At 41.2% G+C, this 21,843-nt stretch overlaps 1 protein-coding gene across 2 annotated transcripts in view; it reads right to left on the reverse strand.

Annotated features, from left to right (window-relative positions):
- FSTL5 (follistatin like 5) overlaps window positions 1–21,843 on the reverse strand; it is a 600,367-nt gene that overhangs the window by 486,418 nt on the left and 92,106 nt on the right. For both annotated transcript variants that reach the window (XM_019534563.1, XM_019534562.1), the window contains exon 3: window positions 21,663–21,696. In XM_019534563.1, the coding sequence (XP_019390108.1) occupies window positions 21,663–21,696 (34 nt within the window). The remainder of the gene's footprint in view (window positions 1–21,662; window positions 21,697–21,843) is intronic.

The following is a 21,843-nucleotide window of genomic DNA, read 5'->3' on the forward strand; positions in this document are numbered from 1 at the left end:
TATTTTTTGCTTGTCTTAAGTACTGTAGCTCAAAGTGTTGTTTTATGGTATATGCCTATGTCTTTTCAGTAATAGTGTAAAAGAAAACAAACAAACCCCAAACCCCAGAGAGAAGACTGAAATAAACTGGGGTAGGGGGTAGGAGGGACTGAGGTTAAATAGATGTTTCAAAAAGTAGGCTACATTTGAGGTATAATAAGGACCGTGCACTAAGATCTACAAAACTCCCTCAAATGTTTAGAAATTTGTGTGCTCATTTATTCATGAGTTCCAAGTGAAATATCAATAAGTGTTCCTTAAGGAATCAATTTAAAATACTAGAATATGTAAGGGTATAACTCCAAAATGAATGGCATAAAACGCATCAGGATAGAAGTTAAACATCCAAATAACTCCAATACATATTATTTAAAGGTAATATTTTTGGTTTGCTTGTTTTTTGGGTTTTGTGGGGGGGTTTGGGGGGGAGTTGCTGACAGTTGTAACCAATCAGCTTTAGCCCTATCTAAATAAACCAAATATTTAGCATTTCATATATTACAGTAAGTTTAAGAGAGAGCTCCATAACTAATTTTCACTGAATTTCACATTGAATAAATGGGTACTCTGTCTAGATAATTACATCTATCTGCTAAGGAAACAGTGGTAAAACATTGCTTTTTAGCTTACAGAGCTCTTCTCCCTTCCTCTTTTTAAATTTCCCGTGAATGAAGAGCAATCATATGCCCTTTCAGCTTTTAATTTGCTAAACTAAACAAACCAAGTCCTTTAGACTTCTCTCATAAAAGAGGCCCCCGATCCCCTGATCATCTTAGAAACTCATTTCTCCATCTGTTTCAAATAGTATTTTTTGAATCTGGGTGACCAGAATTATACATCATTTTTCAGATGAATCATCTTATATAGTGCCTTTTACAATGATATTACTTATTGCCCATCTCTACTGGACATACCTCTTTTAATTCATAATAAAATTTTGTTTGCCTTTTTCATAGCTACATTCCATTGGTGGCACATAGTCTCTTTGATGAAAACACACAGGTCTCTCTCTCCCTCTCATTTTCAAGAAGTTAGCCCAGTTTATAGCAGAATAGCCTTGCTATTCATCTATCAGTGTACAACCTTCTAACTTGTACTATTAATCTCATATTTTACTCCAATCTCCAAGGTCATAAACTTCTTCTTACAAGATACTTGGATCCTCTTCTATATTAACAGTGGTTTGTTACTTGGGAAATTACTGAATTTGTTAACTCTCTCCTACTTTCTGTGCCAAAAGCATTAATAAAAATATAAATAAGACTAGTACCGATATCAATCTTCAGATACTCCGATAGTAACCTCCTTCCAGTTTAATACTTTCTCTGTTCGGCACAACCCACTACCATCTCTTTTGTTTTTCAGTTCACAGACTAAAATTCTTGTACTAAACCCCATTTGCTACCACTTAATGAATAATACCCCAAGTGGAATTTTATCATATGCTTTACTGAAGTACAAATAGATTAGACCTATCATATTTTGCTATCTAAAAATATAAAGAGATTCAAAATTTCTCCTAAAATCTCATGTACTTTTGAAACGAGATTACTGAGCACATTATTCCCTAGATCACTTTCACCCCTTTCTTTTCTTAAAACTTATTTTTTATTTCTTATTGTGTTTGCTCGTTTCAAGTCATATGGAAACAGATTTGATAGAATTATTAAGAAGTCCTGCTACTGGAATTACAACTTCATGTTCTGTTTCTTTCAGAAGTCAGGCATGATTTCAGTTTGACTATGCTAAGTTTTTTTTCAGTTTTGCTTCTAATCAGACATGCTAATTTTCTGTTTTATATACTCAGTCCCATTAACCCTAACTTTTTTGCCCTATATTCTACATCACTGTTCTTAATGAAAAATGTGGCAAAGTATTTATTTTGATTTGGGATTTGACTTAGATTATCTTTACTTTTGATCATGTTCTCACTGCATAGTGGACCTATTTCTTCTTTGGTTTTTCATCTTTGTTTAGATATCTAAGGGACATTTTTATTATTTGTTTATTTTCAAGATCCAGTTATGCAATTTGGGAATTTTGCTTAAATAATTTCCAGATATTTGACTGTAAAACTCCAAGATATAGGAAAAAAATAAAAAATTTATGTTTATTTATGGAAGGAATGATGTGTGCAATTTTTTTTTTTTAAAGTACCGTTCCCCACTGCATGTGATTTAAGGATCTGCATAATAATCCTAATGTTTTGCTTAACTGCGAAGAATGAAAGTATAAAATATATGATGTTTAACCCCAATATCTTATCCAGTACTTAAATATTTAACCTACATGCAGTTCTCATCAATGGAATATCAAACCATGGCATGTAGCTGCAAGTTGAACAATGCCTATACAATACAAAAAATACCACTTTACTAAGCAAAATAGGCTTAAATCTTATTTATATCCTATTAAAATCCCTTTTTTACCACTGTACTGTTAATGAGAATCAAACCCAATGTGTATATTTTGAAACAATAGGTCCTTTGCTTTTCAGCAATCATACAATTTCACATTCAATATTTTAAATATTGGATCTAGCTTAAAGTTGTACATGCTTTGATATAGTATCAAGTTGAGTTTATTTGCACTGGACTACCTACTGAATTAGGACCACTTCTGAAGGCTCTGAAGTTATTCAAAGTAGGATACAGCTAGCATAGAACAGCATTCACACTTCTGTTCAATAGAAACAATGGCAGAAAACTACTGCAAGAGCTGATGTGTTCCTCCTTTGGGATGAAAGGTCTCTGTGTTAATTGGGTTCCTAGCCAGACATCTGTAGCAAAAGAAAAGGAAAAAAGAAAACCCAAAAAAACCCAAAGCCTCATGTAATATGTAATTCCTTCTTGAATGGATTTGGATCATCCTGTTTTTAATATTTAATGGAATATTAGTTTACAGCTGGTGCTTCCAACTGGATAGTTTCAGCTACTCAAGGAACTATTGAAAATAAGGATTATGAATTTTCTTTTCTTCTCTTTTAGAAAGGAAACTGACTTTCTTGTTTTTGGAAATTGAAAAGCAGAAAGGCATTTGATCGACAGTAGCCTTGGGTTTGGATCATTTCAGAGAAGGGGTTTAATAATTACCCACATTTAAACTGCTAGTTAAGAATGGATGCATTCATTCCTTGCAAAGTCTCCTTAGAAACACTAGGCTTTAAGCATAATCAAAACAGACAGCTAGGTCCACCCTTTATGATAATGTGCCATGCAGCTTTATTAATCTGACCTTTGAAAATAAATGAGAAATTTAATACTGCCCCACCATAATTGTTAGTGGCAGGCATTTTAACAGTCTTTAATTTGCACTTCACTTTAATATCTGCTCCCAGTTATGATGTAAACATTAAGAGGATGTGACACTATTAATAGTGTTCTAGTGTCTGGAGCAGTGGCAAAAGAGTGTTCCTGGAGTAAACTAGAACATGACCTTAATGGATAATGAAATGCATCAACCCTTGCTATATACAAAGACTAAAGCACAGACTAAAGACAGTAATCATTTCAAAAGGCACCTGCAAAATGTACAATGCTGCAATTACAGGATATGCATACGAAAAAAAGCGCACTCATTGGACTCATATTTCAAGGTTACGTAAGTTCTGATTGTCCTTTAAATTGCTTGTAAGAGATATGAGAAAATAATATGTTCCCAATATGTAATTAATAGCACTCTGAAGAATTCACTATGAGACTAGAAAGCTAAAAGAGCGTCTTAACTGGCATGCATAAGGAAACTGCTACTGTGCAACACAAACTCATTTTTTCTGTATACAAAAATTATTAAGTTGTTGGTATGGTTTTTTTTCCTGGTAATATATATAAAAAATATTTAAATATTGCTTTCTAATTATAGGGCAACTTATAGTTATTTCATTTTATGGAAATCACACAATAGTATTCCACTTAAAGGAAATTATCATGTAATGTAGTTTTGGATAGTTCCATATAGCAATATAATTAAAAGCATTTTACTTCTGGAAAGCTACTATATGTGATCATCAATGTGTAGTCTTAAATACTCCCTCTTTCATTTTAGCATCTTCTTTCATGCTATGCCCTTACACTTAAAACACTTTCCCTTACTCATCTATCAAATTACCAACCTCCTTTAAAGATCTGTAAATGAAAAAATGCAACAGAAGTGCTAGCTAGTTATAGTTATTACTTAAGTCTGGGTTAAAAAACCCCTTCATTTATATAGCTTTTTAATAATTAATCCATCAAAGTTCCCTGCATATTTTTTAAAAAGAGCTTCATGCCTGTCTTGTTAAGATCATAAGCTTCTTGGTACAGAGATTACTTTTTCTCCCTCTATTAACAACACATTATAGAAGCTTCTTTTAATTAAGATTACATTGAAATTTGCATGTAAGACAATAAATATATATTTTCTATACACTTTAAGAAATTATTTTAGAAATCTACTCTGTATTTTGATTCCTTATAGAAAATGCCAGAGTTCTCAGATTATGTCACTTCCAGGGAACAACAAAATCTAAAGTACAAGCTACTTTTATCAGTATGCATTTTTGATTTGTTAATATGTTTAGTATGAAAATACTAACTGACAAATATTCTGGTTTTAGTTTATATTTGGTATCCCATATGTAACACAAAACCTAGGGCTCCTGCTCCTTTACGATGAAAGGTACCCAGCTAGGGAGCACTGCAGGCCAGGCAGGTGCTGGCCAATGAAGCAATTAATAGGCGCCTGAAAGCAGCCTGCTGACCAGAAGTGGGCAGGGCTCCAGGAGCATAAGCCTGAGGTTTGGCCTGGCCAGCTAGTTTAGCCCTGTCAGCTGCAGGGTTAGGAGCTCCTCTCAGGATTGCAAGCCAGGGACACTAGACTGTTGGCTTTGCAGCCAGCAGGAACACTGAGGCCTGGGGAGCTCACCAGTGGTTTGGGTTGGGACTGTAGGGGTGGTTTACAGAGATCCCATTAGTACCTGAGGGGCATGCTCAAAGCTTAAGCTACTGTTGAGCCCAGAGAGGGGCAGAATACAAGGCCACAGAGCCACACAGTGGCCAGGGGCCTGGTGCCCGAGAGGGGCACAGCCACACAGGAGCCAAAGTCCCGGCGTTCAAGAGAGGCACAGTAACAAGTGATCATTGGGCTGAGAGTGGGCACAGTTCTACATTAAGGCCACAGAGCCAGACAGAGGCCAGGGACCTGGTGTCCAAGAGGAGAGCAGTGAGCTGCCCACTCCCAAGATACAGGTGCCACTTCATAATGTAGGGCATGGGCAGCTATGGAGCCAGGAACTCCTAAGTGCCTGTGCACTGCATTGTGGGTCTCAGCATTCAGGGACTTTTTAAAAAGCATACCTGCAGCAGGGCTGTATCTACACTTTTACAACCTTCCTGGACATCTAGATCCAGACACCGGAGAGAACCTCTCTGGTTCCCAGCATGTAGGCACTTCTAAAAAGCACACCCACAGATAGATTGTCTGGCCTGGGGCAGAGTTCAGCCTCTTCCCAGTCCCTAAGCAGGGCCTGGGAAAATATAAAAACCACAGTTGTAACCCTACTGCAGGCATGCTTTTTAAAAGCATGCCTCTTAGGGCAGTACAAGGCTTCTGACAGAGCTTCGGATCCAGAGAAGCTTCAGACACTTCGGGGTCCAAAGCAGCACATCTGGGTTGAAGTGCTGGCCTCGTTAGGCTTCCCAAAGCGGTTTGGAGCTTCTGAAGCACTTCAGAGCTGCCTCGGAGATCCAGCCATAGGGTATAATGGGGAAACAATAAAATATCTGTAACTTTGTTGTTTTTTGTCCACTTTGGATGAAAGTTTCAGGTGCGGTAAACTGCAGAGAGAATGAAGCCTGCCAAGTTTCAAGAAGATCGGTGCAGGGGTTTAGGGGGAACAGCACCCCAAATTCTTGAAAGCAAAACTCATGTCCCGTCTAGGTGTTACAACATAGTGGGGTCAAAACTGCAGGGGTTGTAGCTCTTACTGAGGCCACAAAGCCTGCCAAGTTTCAAGAAGATTAGTATAGGGGTTTGGGGGGGAATTGCCCATCAAGCTGCAGACAAGCAAAAATCGTTCCATGGGTGCTTGTGGGACTGACTGTATCTATCTTGGGGCAGGGAGGGGAGACACTACAGCAGGCCTGGCTGCTAAGCTACTAAGTTACCAGTTACCAATCAAACAATCAATCATGATTGACTCAGGGACCAGGGCACTCACAGACCAGCTCAATACACAGGACCTAGCTACCACATAATGACTTAAGGAGCATCAATTAGCTCCTACAAAACCAGGCTAAGGAGAGGAAAGAATCAACACAGACAATCAACCGCCCCAAGACGGACACAATCTTGGCATGAGTTTTGTCTGTCAGTGGCTAGGGGTCCAGGGCCCCAGAACCCCCCTGCACCAATCTCCTCTACAGCTGTCAGGCATCATAGCAAGGGCCACCATCCCTGCAGCTGTCACCCCACTGCACCTGAACACACACAATGTCACCAATGGCATGAGTTTTGCTCGTCTGCAGCTTAAGGTGCAGTTCCCCCCAAACCCCTATACCAATCTCCTTGAAACTTGGCAAGATTTGTGGCCCCAGTAAAAGCCACCACCCTTGCAATTTTGACCCCCCCCCCCCCGTTGTAACACACAGCCATGACATGAGTTTGGCTTTCAAGAATTTGGAGTACAGTTCTCCTGACACCCCTGCACTGATCTTTTTGGTAAGTTTCATGCTCTCAGCAGAGGCTACCATTCCTGCAAGTTTCGTCCAAACTGGACAAGAAAAAACAAAGTTATGGCTATTTCATTGATTCCCCATTATACCCTATGACCCAGTCCGGAGCTCTGGAATGGATCACTGCCATCCAAAGTGGCTGGATTCAAAGCCGGATCGGATCGCTGTTGACTTGCACAGGCCTAATGCCTGCTCCCAGAACCTAGGGATCTTTGAAAACCTGGCAGTTTTCACACAATTGGAATAAGATTAATTTTATGCTAGATCACAAAGATCATGTACCTTGCCATGTGTGTGGCATAGCATTTTTATATTTTTTTTTTTTATAAGAATTACGTTTTGTAATGAACTCAGTATATGCTACTGGCTTCAAACATTTGCTAGATGCACTCACTAGGTGATCATCTAATGCATTAAGCACCTTATAGCATGGATTTGAAGCACAACAGAGTTTAAGCAGTAGTTAGGTAGCCAGCTAGTCAAAGACCACGTTCACAAGTCGGCTACTATGGATATTTTCAAACCTAATTAATCTGTGCTGCTAAGCAGTTTTGTGGCTGCTGAGCAGAGATGATGTGGATTATTTTTTGTGACTTCAGCCTTTAAATATTTCCTAAATCACATTCAGGCTCTCACAAAAACTTTTGGATCTTGCTCTTCATGGAGTATCTATGGCATAGTACAGTGGTTTCCAACCTTTAGAGACACAAGGTACTGCTCATAAAATGTCAGCCCCTAGCTTTTACCATTAAAAAATAATACAGCAGCTGTTCTATTGTGAAGAACTCAGAAAAATCACAAGTGGGAGTATTTCCAACACTATGGAATCCTATGTGAAATCTCTTATGAATCAGGTAGGCGTTTGTGCACATTAAAGTGTTAATATTGACAGGCAACATACAACGCCCTTAGGCCATGTCCAAATGAGTCTGAACATTTGGTTCCCCAGGGGCAAGTAGCAGTGGTGTACCTTATATGCTTGGCCTGTGGCAAGTTACCCTAGGGGCAGTAGGGGAGGATGGGACCAGCACTGCACTGGCCCCAGAAGCTTTACCTGGGGTGCTGGGGGCCTCCTAGGGCTGCAGCAGCAGCAATCCTGCTGGGCAGACCCTGATGGATAGAGCCTGGATGGCAGACACAGCACAGCTATGAGTGGCCCAGTTCCATTTTTCAGTGGCACTCACTACCCGTGTATGTTCTCCTTCAGTTTATTTTTCCACAGGTTTTTTGTGAACCCTGGGTACCCAGAGGTCAAAAAACCTGTGAGGGGAAAAAAAAAATGGAGCAGCGCATGCATGGGCAGCATGCCTTTGCAGTTTGGAGAACACCTGACTGTGTGGTATGTGGCACTGCAGACATGTTTGTGGTGCCACATACCACACGGCCAGGCTCATCCAGATGTGCCCTTAAAGGTAGTGACAGAAATTACACATCAACTGCTATAAGTGATTGGAAATCAGCTCAAATCTGTAACACAATAGAAACTCAGTCAATATAAACTGCTTTCAAAATGGCTGAAACTGGTTTAGGATAAACCTGGATGGATGTAGTATCAGACTTAACTGATTTAAGTTAAAGCGGTTTATTGAACTTCTGTCCCAGATCCCCTCCAAATTCAAGTTAACTCACAGTCCATCCACCAGCATCCAAAGTCCCTGTCCCCTCCACAGGGTGAGTGGGCTAGCTTTGGGCCAAGCTGTCTGCTCCATCCAAGCAGAGAGGCATGCTCTTGTGCCCCCTGGCTTCTGGCCTGGGACACTGTAGGCATGTGGCTACATTTCTGGAATCAAAAGTGAATGTCTGTTCACTTGCTTATCGGTTTATTTTATGCCACTTACACTAACCTGCAAAGGCTTCAAAAGCTTTTTGCCTATCTGTACTTAGTCACAGCACTCTGAATGAAAAATCACTTGCATAGAAATATGTTCTGTCTTCAAAATATTTCTTGTGAAGCTTTAGCAATCCAATAAATATAACCTAAGTTCTGAAAGGACATAAATTATCAGAAAAAGGGGCTGGAAATACAGAACTATTGCATAAAGTATCCTGGCTTTCACAATGTTGCCTCATCTCAATGCAGACAGATAATTTTGTAAAATACCAGTTTATCAGATTTTTCTCCTCAACCTTCTGAATGACAGAAGGGTCCCAGAGGAGCAAAGTTAATCTCAATGACAACCCCTTTGCCTTGAAAATGCTGTAAGCAGTAAAAATAAATAAATAAATGGATTGTCATTCTTGTGTAATTCCTAAAGCTGCTTATGCCCCTGAGCCACAGAGTATTTTATATAAATTTCTGCTGAACTATGTTTTATTAAGAATGCAGTAAAGCTGCAGTGTGAAATACAATTTAACTGAATATATTTTTCCTACTATATACATGTTATTTCATGCCACTTGTGACAGGTCTTTAACATAGGATGTGTTTCTTATGTGCCCTTTCAAGAGATTATATGAAACTTTGAAACTGGATCACATTCTTCCTTGCATTCAATTGCATATAAACCTGGAAATACCCTGCAGTTACAACAGGGAGAAAATGGAAGAGGGACAAGACTCTTAACCTATCCCTTAGATTTATGACAAATCTGTAAATTTAGCTCACTATGACTAACTGAGTTTTGAGGTTAACCACCATTCACAAGTTCAGTTTTGCCAATTTATCAACAAAGATCTTTTAGTACAATAAGGTTTCTAATGCTCTATTTTCCTATTCAGTATATGTCAGGAAGGTTTGCAAAATCCACAACCTCTTCAAGGCAGAACCAATTCTATTGATCTCTTTTACTTTCATTAAAATTTGTCTAGCTAAAATATGGCAAGGACATTTTAAGTGTTGTGTACTCTCTAGTTTAGATACGTATCCTTGGAATCTATGGGAAGAATCAGAACTAATTCAATGTAGTAAAAATCCTTTTGTGGGGCTCTGTTCCTCTAACAGCTAAAGAAAATTTTCTCTTTTCTCAAATACCAAGGGTCAGTGTTTTCTTTTTAGATTAGGAAGGTGTCAGTTCCTCACTGTCATTTTGATGTTCTGAATTACTACTGTTTGGTGACAGCTGTAAAGCTTCAAATGGCATTAGATCAGTTTGAGAAGTGAGATTTGTGTCACATATGACAATAAGCTTTTTCTAACTTGGCTACTGTTCCATATGTGTACCACTGGCCTTTGCTAGATGGAATCAGAACTGCTAAACCACAGGCCATAGGCCACATACAGCCTGTGACTATCAAATAAAACCTTTATTTGAAGCAGTATTAGTCTATTATATATGAGAGAGTGACTTAGGGCTCAAATGTTTGTTTGCCACAGTGAAAATCAATGCAAATAATAACCATTGTTAATCTATAGATGGCCAAAGCAGTTTGATAGTATTTTGAAGAATAAGTAAATAAAGAAACTCTGAAAAATAGTAAAGAATAAGTAAATAAAGAAACTCTGAAAAATAGTAATATTTTTCCTAATAAAAATTTAAAAAAAACTTATGATTTTATAACATACAAAACTCCAAGCCAGGTTTCAGGAATCAAAAATAGATCATAGGGTGAAATGTTGATGTTATTCATACATCAACAACAGGTATGCTATTCTAAGCGAAGGCAATCCTTACACAAACCTCTAGCTGATAATATGAATACTGTACATTGGACAACAAAGCCAATGTTCTCAGTACATAGTTTATTTCTTTAATGTAAAAATGCAAAATAGTACTGCAACTACAGGGGATGCAGCTAAAGGATTATTCACTTATTGCCATTTGAATAATTCGGGTTTTCTTCATTCACAAGTCTTAAGGAACTGAAGTAGTACCAGCAAAGTTGGCCATGGGCTAAAAAGAGTGGGTTAAAGTCAGACCTATTCTAAATCCCCTAACACTATGAAACTTGAGACAATCATGAATTTGGCCAAACTGACTGATTAATGTACTGATTTAACAGCTGACTAGCTTTGAACTTAAAATCTAAATTCCCTTTAATTAGTAAACCATTGCTGAATACAAAGCATTAATACAAGATTCTCCCACAGAATACAACACAGGCTTAATCTTCAATTTATATTGTGTTTTTATTACCTGCATAATCCCAACTGCCATTGTCCCTTTGTTTTACCTCTGGCAGGTTTGGGTGTTATGTCTTATGGTTGAATATGTGGCTTTACTAATAAATTAGACTATTTTTCCTATGATTCCATTATTAACATCAACAGTGTTACTTTAAATTTATAGTAAGTTATGTAACAAGAAAATTAGACCCAAAGGATTTGAAAACTGAATTATTTACTCATTGAATCGCTCTTTTTCCATGACATTTTTATACTGACAACACTTTACTGAAACCAGTAAAATTATATTGATATCAATCTGGATTGGATCAGACCCACATGTATTATTTATCCGTTATTGTGGAATTAACTGAAGTTTGTTATAAAAATGAATGTTATTAAATGAAAATATAATTAAAACACTTTTAAGGCTTCAGAACTGTTACATGGTATAATGATTTAATCCTGTACAGATTCACAAACTGAAGACAATCCCAAATTTTCACAAATGTGTTTCATAACAAATAACAAGCTGTTCTGTAACTGACACAAATCTCTCAGTAGGGCTGCTTGTGTAACTGAGGCAAGCAGGGTTCAGTCTCGTTATTAGCTTTGTTGAGTTAATCAGCTGTAATGAGAAGATCCAGTGAAGCTCAGGCTAATGTAGTTTTATATTGCTTCTGATGCAAGCTTGTTCAGTGCTAACTTGGATTCAGTGCAATATGGTGGCATCATCATGACAGTACTAATTCTGTCCCTGTTGTGCTGCTCTAGTAGTGTAACAGGAATGAAGAACTGCCTTAACAGGACAGCTGGGGCTTTGGGTGCCTGTGTTTGAAGTATTTTTAAGTCATGAAGAAGCTGACTGATGCAGAATAACTCTGCAAGGACAGTGCTAGGAGTCAGAGGGAATGTGGCTTAAGTAACACTATACTAGAAGATTGGTTCTTACAGAGCTGTTCCATTTGGTACAACCAGCATCAATAAAAGGGCAATAGAATAATAATAATAAAAAAGAGTAGATGGGTAGCACCCCTTTCAAGTGCATGGTTAAATTGTCCATTTCAATTTAGACAAACAGAATAGGCCAAATCCTTACACAGTCCTATTCTTGTATGAAGGACATTTTGGATTTTAAAAAAATCACTTGCTTAAGTAGGGTTTTTTTTTTAAATATTTCAAAGACAAAACAGTTCTTTCCACATATCTACTTATATGTATTGTTTCAAGAGAATTGGGCCAGATTCTTCTGTCACAAATATTGAGACAGCAGAGTTAGTGTTACTTTTAGAAAGTTTATGAGAGTGAAAAATATCACAACAAGATAGACAATAACAAGACATGATTCTCCACAGTGGTGAACTGTGCTGACGTAATATGGAAGTAGATACACTAAAAGGGACAGAGAAATGTGGTTGGCTTTTTTATCAAAGGAACTATTAAAGAAGGTCTTACTAGATGACTACAATATTGGTGGCAAGTATTCTTCATTTTCTAACAGTGCAAAATATAATAAGGCAATTTGGCATTTTGCTAGCAAAGAAACAATGATAAGTGGTTTTCAGCCTTTTTTGATTTGCGGACCTTTACAATTTTCGATGGAGGTGTGGAGGCACTTGGCAATTTCAAACAGAGGTATGGATCTCTCTAAATTGTAGGTGTGGGTAGTCAGATACTTTTGATTGAAAATAGTAATCTTTCATGGCTCCCTTAGACATAGTCTAACAACAGACAGCAAAATAAAAATTACTGATTTAGATCAAGGTTCTTTCCAGATTTATTCCTAGGTTTATTTGAACGTTGGACTTCTACTTTTGTTTGTGTATAGGAAAAATAGAGTTAAATCAGTTACATTACCAATCTGTTATTCTGACCATGATTGGTTCTGAATACTAACATTGCACAGGTGAATTGTCCTTTTTGAAAAGCAAAATGCAAGCAAGATATGTGACTCCTATATGGAAACTTCTTTATTCCTGGTAGCCAAATATCATAAAAGGAACAGATGTTTGCTAATGAAATCAGCAAAGCCACACAATATGTTCATAATAATAGAGAATTACTTTTTTTAAATTGATCTGTAAGGTAACAATCATTTTGCTTTCAGATTGGTAAGGTAAGCATTAAATGAAAAGGCTGAAACATTTTGAGAAACTCATACTGTGCAATTAAAGAGCTGTCGATCAATATTCTTCTATCTTATATTTGTTGTTGACACTGCATGTTCAAATGATCAACAGCAATGCACAAAAACCTGAACGCATTTCTTTTAAGTCAGTCTCTACAATGTAGGTGAGTAGTAGAAAAACAGAGATATTGTAAAAACTAATAGCATTCAAAACAATTAAGCACGTTTTTGTTTACAAAAAGTGTGAAAATTTGGAATTTTTTGCCAATATCAAATTGTCCTGTTTTATGCTTCTGGCGAAAATGCCCCAGTTAGGCTCCGGTGCGGCGAGAGACACGCGAGTGAAAGCCCGCTGCATCCCCTGCTCCCCCAAAGACCTCACAGCAGCTGCAGAGCCCCCCGTCGATCTCCAGCGCAGCCGGATTCAAGCGGGGCCTGTGTTGGGAGGGGGTTAACCCCTCTCTGAGTGGGAAGAGGCGGCTGAGTGGAGCCCCACTCAGGCCCCTACTTGGCCCAGCCCCCCAGGGAGCCGTGTGATTGGAGCCATGCAAACAGGCTGCGCAAACAGGCGCACTTGTCTCTGGCGCATAAGTTAGCACAGAGTTCACACAAGAGGGTAGGAGGCCCGAGACCCTACCTGCAAACCCCCAAGGGTAGACAGTCCCAGCCATAGTCAGCCTAACAGAGGCATGACACAGATGGGCATGTACCACACCCCTCAGGTCCCCTCAGGCTCTGCAGGCCCCCCTCTGGCACCTCAGGGGCACCTCAGAGATGGGCACCCAGACGGAGCCCAAGGTTCCAGGCTCCACGCAGATGGAGCCTCTGGCTCTCGGCTGTGGAGGCTGCTTTTTGCTTTTTCAGGCTCTGGGGCCCGGGAGCATGGCCACCTCCCCTTGTGGGGTCTGCTTCCTTTTGGGGTCTCTGGCACACCAGCTGGGGGAGCTCCAGGTCACAGTCCAGAGACTGCGTGCCATCAGGCACTGTGAGCTAGAGATTGACTCCTACTGCCAGGCCCTTCTTCCCTGGGAGCCGGATGGTAGACCACAGTCTCCCTCCAGGACAAAGGAGGACTCTGGGACCTCCCGCTCTGCCCAGTCAGGGGCATGGACCAAGGTGGTCAAGGGCCCTAAGGCCTGCCACACCAAGGCCCCTGCCCTGCCGGAGCTTAGCAATAGGTATACACCTCTTGCTGATCCAGCAGAGCCTGCTGAGTTGCTAGCTCCCACAGGCAACACAGGCTCAACTGCAGCTACCGCCCCCGCTCTCCCCAAGACAAAATGTAAGGTGTTTGTTGTAGGAGACTCCATCCTGAGGGGGACTGAGGGGACAATCTGCTGGCCTGGCCCCTTAACCAGGGAAGTCTGCTGCTTCCCGGGGTTCCGCATCTGGGGCATTGCGGAGAGGATCCCCAAACTCCTCCAGCCCACAGACCACTATCCTATGCTCCTTATTCATGTAGGCACCAATGACACGGCTCAGAGTGCTCCCAGCTAGGTCATGAAGTGCTACAGGGATTTGGGAGTGGGGCTAAGGGGTCTGGGGGCACAGGTGGTGTTCTCGTCAATCCTCCCAGTCTCAGGGTATGGGTTGAGGAGGGAGAGGAGGACCTACGTAGTCAACCAAGGACTGCAGCGCTGGTGTCATTGGGAAGGCTTTGCTTTCCATGACCACAGCCCGCTCTTTGGCGAGAGAGGCTCAGAAGAGATGGCCTCCAACTCTCTCCCCTGAGGAAGAGGCTCTTCTCAGCCAGACTGGCTGACCTGCTCCACCGGGCTTTAAATTAAGCCCGTTGGTGGATGAGGGGGACTACCGCCACTGCTGGCCTGCAGAGCAACCCTTCCAAAGCCAGCAGGCCAAGGCACTTAAGGGAGCCCAGCCCTGGTACAATCTATGGGCAAGGCAAGAGCCCCCAAGGGGACACTTGCCTGCCTGTACACAAATGTCAGGAACTTGGGGAACAAGCAGGAGGAGCTCGTCCTCCTGGTCAATGCAAATAAGTATGACGTCATAGGGATAACGGAGACCGGGTGGGACTCCACCCATGACTGGCCCATGGGTATTGATGGCTATACCCTGTACAGGAGAGATCCTGTAGATAAAAGGGCAGGGGTGTAGCTCTCTATGTTAAAGAAAGCTACGCATCCCTGCAAGCTGATATTGGTGACCAGGGTGGATGACTGGAGACCCTCTGGGTTCAAATCCATGGGGAACATGGCACAGAGACCACAATGGTGTGAGTCTACTGCAGACCTCCCACCAAAGTCCTGAGCTTGACCAGGAGTTCGCCCAGGAACTGGCTGAGGCCGCATGCTCCAGGACCATGGTTCTCATGGGTGACTTCAATTACCCAGACATCTCGTGGGAGGATCACTCAGCAAAATCCGAGCAGTCGCAAAGCTTCCTTTTGTGTGTGGATGACCTCTACCTGACTCAAGAAGTCTATGGGCCAACGAGAGGCAAAGCACTGCTCGACCTAGTACTGGCTACTGGGCATGACCTAATAGGCGACCTAGTGATCGATGGGAAGCTGGGTGACAGCAACCATGAGCTGATCACCTTTACCATCCACCGTAAAGCTGACAAGTCAGTCAGCAACACAGAAGTCCTTCACTTCAGGAAAGCCGACTTTTACAAGCTCAGGAGGCTTGTCAGTGAAGCCCTAAGGGACCATGACCCCAGGGAGAGGGGAGTTCAACAAGAGTGGTTGCTCCTCAAGGGAGTGATCCTCAATGCACAAGCTAAGTCTATTCCATCTCAGAGGAAAGGCAGCAAGAGGGCACAGCAGCCTCCCTGGCTCTCCAGGGACCTAGCAGACCTCCTGAGACTAAAAAGAAAGGCCTACAAAGGATGGAGAATGGGATTCACCTCCAAGGGGGATTATTCTGCACTGGTCTGGTCCTGTAGGGAGCAAACCAGGAAAGCCAAGGCTGCAACTGAACTCCAACTAGCTTTGAGCATCAAGGACAATTAAAAGTCCTTTTTCAGATATGTCGGGACCTGGAGGAAAAGCAAGGGCAATACTGGATCCCTGCTGAACTAGATGGGGCAACTGACAACTGACGCCCAGGAAAAAGCCAACCTATTAAAGGGGTACTTTGCATCAGTCTTTCATCAGTCCCATGGGACGCCCATGCCTGCTACGAGACAGGGAAGTCTGGATGAGGAAGATCCCCTGCCCTCCATTAATGCTGGCCTCGTGAAGGAACATCTTGAGAAGCTGGATACCTTCAAGTCAGCCAGCCCTGACGATCTACACCCCAGGGTATTCAAGGAGCTGGCGAGCATCATAGCCCTGCCTCTGGCACAGATCTTTGAAAACTCCTGGTGCTCTGATGTAGTGCCTGAAGACTGGAATTAGGCCAATGTGGTGCTGGTCTTCAAGAAAGGGAGGAAAGTGGATCCAGCTTACTATAGGCATATCAGCCTAACTTCTATCCTGGAGAAGATCTTAGAAACGTTTATTAAAGAGGCCATCCTTAATGGACTGGACGAGGCCAACATCGTAAGGGCTATCCAGCACGGGTTTGTTGAGGGTAGGTCTTGCTTGACCAACCTTATTTCCTTCTATGACCTGGTGACCTATCACTTGGACAAGGGAGAAGAGATTGATGTCATATATCTTGACTTCAAAAAAGCCTTCAATCTCGTATCCTATGATTACCTCTTGGCAAAACTGGCCAATTGATGCCTTGGGTCCACCACGATCCACTGGCTAGAAAATTGGCTCTCTGGTCGGACCCAGAGGGTAGTAATTGAAGCAAGTCACTCATCATGGTGTCCTGCGACCTGTGGGGTCCCCCAAGGCTCTGTTCTTGGACCCATATTATTCAACATCTTCATTAATGATGTAGACATTGGAGTCAGGAGCCGGCTGGCCAAGTTCACCGATGACACCAAACTTTGGGGCAAAGCATCCACACTAGAAGACAGGTGAGTGATCCAGGCTGACTTGGACAGGCTCAGCAAATGGGCAGATGAAAACCTGATGGTGTTTAACACCAAAAAATGCAAGGTTCTCCACACTGGGAAGAAAACTCAGAACATCCTTTTAGGCTTGTCAGTGCTACGCTGGCTAGCACTCTGGAACAAAGAGATTTGGGGGTCATCATTGACCACAAGATGAACATGAGCCTGCAATGCGACGCTGCGGCTAGTAAAGTGACAAAAGCACTGGCTTGCATCCATAGATGCTTCTCAAACAAATCCCGGGACGTCATTCTCCCCTTGTACTCGGCCTTGGTGAGGCCGCAGCTGGAGTACTGCGTCCAGTTTTGGGCTCCACAATTCAAAAAGGATGTGGAGAAGCTTGAGAGAGTCCAGAGAAGAGCCACACGCATGATCAGAGGTCAGGAATACAGACCTTATGATGACAGGCTGAGAGCCATGGGGCCCTTTAGCTTGGAAAAAGTGCAGGCTCAGGGGCGATCTGATGGCCACCTGTAAGTTTATCAGGGGTGACCACCAGGATCTGGGAGAACGTTTGTTCACCAGAGCACCCCAAGGGATGATGAGATCGAACGGTCATAAACTACCACAAGACCGTTTCAGGCTGGACATAAGGAAGAATTTCTTTACTGTCCAAGCCCCCCAAGGTCTGGAACAGCCTGCCATTGCAGGTGGTTCAAACACCTACATTGATCACCTTCAAGAGCAAATTGGATGCTTATCTTGCTGGGATCCTATGACCCCAGCTGACTTCCTGCCCTTTGGGCGGGAGGCTGGACACGATGATATTCCGAGGTCCCTTCCAGCCCTAAAGTCTATGAATTCTATGAAAACTTTCCAAGTTATCAGGACAATAGATAGAATTCATTTTTGATTCAATACAGTTATTGTTTTTGCTCTTACACTCTTCAGATAATTATTATTTGGACTTCTTGTACCATGATTGTCAATTAGTTTTCATTATTAATAAAAACAGAACAGCAATAGAGCTCTAATAAAAATTAAACATTGAATTTAGGAGTATTTAAAACCTTGATTCAAGTTCAGCATTTGATCATGCACCATCAGTAATTAATGAGAATATTCGTGCCTCCAGAAACAGGACATCGGGGCTTTTGACTAACACTGCTGTTCTGTTTAATTGTCTACAAACTTTGTCTCCTAATCAGGATGTAATCGACATTTGGTAAATAAAGTTACATGAGGTAACCATACACCCAGTTTCTGTTTTCTTGCATCTTCTGTTTACATGCATCAAATTTACCAGATTTACAAAAGCACTCTAATTTGAGCTTCTAACACTAGTCATGGTACATTATATTCACAGATACTAAGCTATGCAAAAGAGGAAATTTGACCTTGTCTAGTCTTACATGCCCTTATTTACTGTTTAGGGCCCTATTATGTCATCATTCACAAGCTATATTTAAATTTGTGCATAACTAAATGATGTTCCCTCATTTAAACTGCATAATTGATAATATTTATGATGCCAAATAAAGCATATTCATCTAAAAGTTATTGAACCAGTAACATCAGGAAATGTGACAGTATATTGTAAAACTGTTATTGGAATATTTTTTAATGATACAACTTTGTAAATCAGATAATTTGCATCTGTTTAAGTGGTCTTCTGGAAAGTTCCAGGATTCATAATGTGGGAAAAGGAAGATAATATCACAAATTAGGAAAACACATGTCAAAATGGTTCAATTTGATGACTATTGTCTACTTTTGTATGAGTGACATAGTAGTAACAGCAGAAGTAATACTTGGAATGAAAAACTTTCAGAAAGGCAAGAAAATACTAGCAACAATAAATAAAAATCTTGACGTTACAAACAAGTAATAAAAAGAATTAGCATAATTTTATCATCAGATTAATAATCATAAAATTATATCTTGGTTGCTAAAGCTTTATCTTGCTCCTACTGAAGATGACGACAACAAGCCCTATTTACGTACTTGTCCAACTTTGGTGACTGTCAGATTTTTTCTTAATAAGGTAAACTTCAAGGAATGAACATAAAAAGAGGAAGAATTGGAATATAACTGGCAGCAAGATGATAGGAAATTCAAAGGCTTATTAGTGTCATCTATCCTAATATAAAGACCAGTTTTTGAGTCTCTTATTTCTTTTTAGAATCAGATAATTACAGAGGCATTTTCTCAAAGCTATATCCATAGATACAAAGTAGATAGTACGTAACACAGGAAGTAAAGAACATAATTTAAAATTCTGTCTTAGGAACATAAGAATATTTTGAATTTTCTAGAAGAATTTGTGCTATACAGCACACTTAGGTTAAAAAATGTCAAACGTGCTGATTCTCAGTAAGAGGTTCTAGACATCCAGTACGAATTCAGCCTTCTATCATTACTCCATTCCTTTAATCTATCTGTGAATGACCAGTAAAATCCTGGTGCTGTAGCAACATGCCTTCAGCTACATGTAAAATATGAAATGACACAGCAAGAAAGAGATGGAAGTTTATGACAATGACCACCTAGAACAGGAATATATTATGACTGTTTTAATTTCCAGTAAGTATAGATGTATGGACAGACACATGGAAAGAATTTTCAAAACACTGTCTTGTGACTATATTTTCTTGGATCACTGAAATCTTCAAAATTGGTGTGTCAGCTTTAAGAGAGACATGTACAATATACAAGAAAACTGGTAGATTAAAAGTGTTTTCTATGATGTCATGGGTGTATCCCCAAGAAGATGCTAGCAGCTCTGACCACCAGTTTCTCTAACTCAGGGGAAGGCAAAATATGACCCGTGGGCTGGATACAGCCCACCAGCCCATTCTTTCCAGCCTGTGGGCCCATCCTGTCCCAAGCAGCATGCAGCAAAGCCAGCCTAGTTGCTGCTTCCTGTGTGCTGCTTGGAATGCAACAGGCCTGACCGAGTCAGCACCAGCAAGGAGAAGCAGCAGCTCAGCCGTGTGCCGCTTGGGACCAGACGGGTCAGGCCAGCAAATGTAAGTGCACAGCTGTGCCCAGAACCCCAGGAGCTCCTGCCATGGCCCAGGGGGCTCTACCCCACTCATGCTGTGCCCAGTGTAAACAGAGGCTGAACCGAGAGCCCCCCAAGCCCAGTGTTCTGCTGTTGCCAGGCAGCATCCTCTTGTAGGCAGGGCAGTTGCACCCCATTACACAGAGCTGTGTGGGCCAGGCCAGGTTCCACTTTGGGTGCCACTGGGGGCCCAGCTGCGGCCCAGTCTGCAGAGCTCTGAGGCAGCCCCCACCCCCCTCCCGGCCCCACCTCTCCTCCAGCTGCCACCTTCCCACAGGCTTGGCCAGGCCTGTCAACCTAAGGTGCCTCCCCCTGCTCCTGCTTTTCCCTATACCTCTCTCTTCCTCTCTCTCCCTCTCCCTCCTTCCTTCCCTCTCTCTTCTCTCTTCTTTGTTCCCTCTCTTTTCTTTGTTCCCGCTCTTCCCTCTATGAAGTTTTCTTTATGGTCACCAGGCTTAGAATTTTTAGAAAGCCTGGTATTTACCATAAAACAGAAACATTTATGATTATTAACTACACTAATATACAGTGCATCTTGCCACATACCCTCTGCCCCAGTTTTGTTTTTTTGGCATGCTGGCACTCCAGCACCTTACAAGGTAGACATTGTAGGGTTTTTGGCACTCCAGCCAAAAAACATTGCCTACCCCTGACACAGACCATGTGACAGCGTGTAATTTCCAGTTCCAAGGCCATACTACCTGCTTCCACAAGGAGTACTTCTGGTGGCAAAGGGTAGGGGTTAGGTGGCGGGACTTCCAGCCACAAGATGGTCACCGGGGGTGTGGCAACTGTCAAGGGGTGGGGCTACCTATGCGGTCCTTGACAGCTTACCAAAATTCATGAAGTGGCCCACCAGCCGAAATAACTGTCCACCCCTGCTCTATCTGCTTGTAAATCATGTATTTGTCCTTAGAACTTTTTTTTTGGCTCAGTCCATCAGATATATCAGTGGACAATATTCTATAAAACCTTGGCAAACTTCTTGGCTGAGATGGCCTGCTACAGTGGTGGGTAATGGACTTCTGAGACATAGCCATATTGACAATGAATCAGTCAACCAACCAGCATATTCTATAATGTGCCAACTTAATATTGTTAATACTGCCTAGCTGGATTGAGATGTCTAGATAAAGCTGCATACACTAGATTCATAGAATCACATAGAAGAAGGGTCATTTCGTCCAATGCCATAGGTAGGATTACCCCTATCCAAACCATCATATGCAAATCCACTGTGTAACTCAGTAAAATTACATAAAACTTAGATATCTCTAATATTGTCAGACCTAAAAGAGAAGTGAATGTCTAAACAACATGTCATGGTATATCAATCAAAGTTCTGAAAGGCCCTACACCCATACCATAAACTGTCATATCCCTTGATACTTATATTTATTCTAATGCATAGACACTAAAATATAGCAAAAGTGCTAAAACCAAACATATATATCCGGAGAAAAACACCAGAAGTACAAAAAAGTGCTTGTATAACAAAGCAAAATATGTATTATTATAGTTGCATTGGTTTTATAACGAAGTTTTTTGAAGCTTCACCTAATTTATAAATAAAATTGGGGTTTGGGAATGCAATAAATGTGACGTTCAGTTCCTTATATAAGACTTTCCATGTCACACTAAGTTCCTTTACTTTGCTACATTAGACTGAAATACTTGGCTAACAACCTGGGCTGATGATTTTAACTAATGTGAAGGTTAATTATAAGGTTATTACAATTTTCTTTGTATTTTAAAATAGTTAGCACTTACCTTTATTTCTTGAACTTTCTTGGTTCTTTTCTTGCTGCAATTAAAAATACAAAAAATAAATGTTATTTACAATACTGGTTAACATAAAAATCATAAAAATACATGGCTGAATGGGACCGCAGAATGTTATCTAGCCCATACCTCTGCTCTGAGGAAGAATCAGATATACTTTAGCCATTCT

This window comes from Crocodylus porosus, unplaced genomic scaffold (assembly GCF_001723895.1).
Source record: "Crocodylus porosus isolate Cpor-Errol unplaced genomic scaffold, CroPor_comp1, whole genome shotgun sequence".
NCBI lineage: Eukaryota > Metazoa > Chordata > Crocodylia > Crocodylidae > Crocodylus > Crocodylus porosus.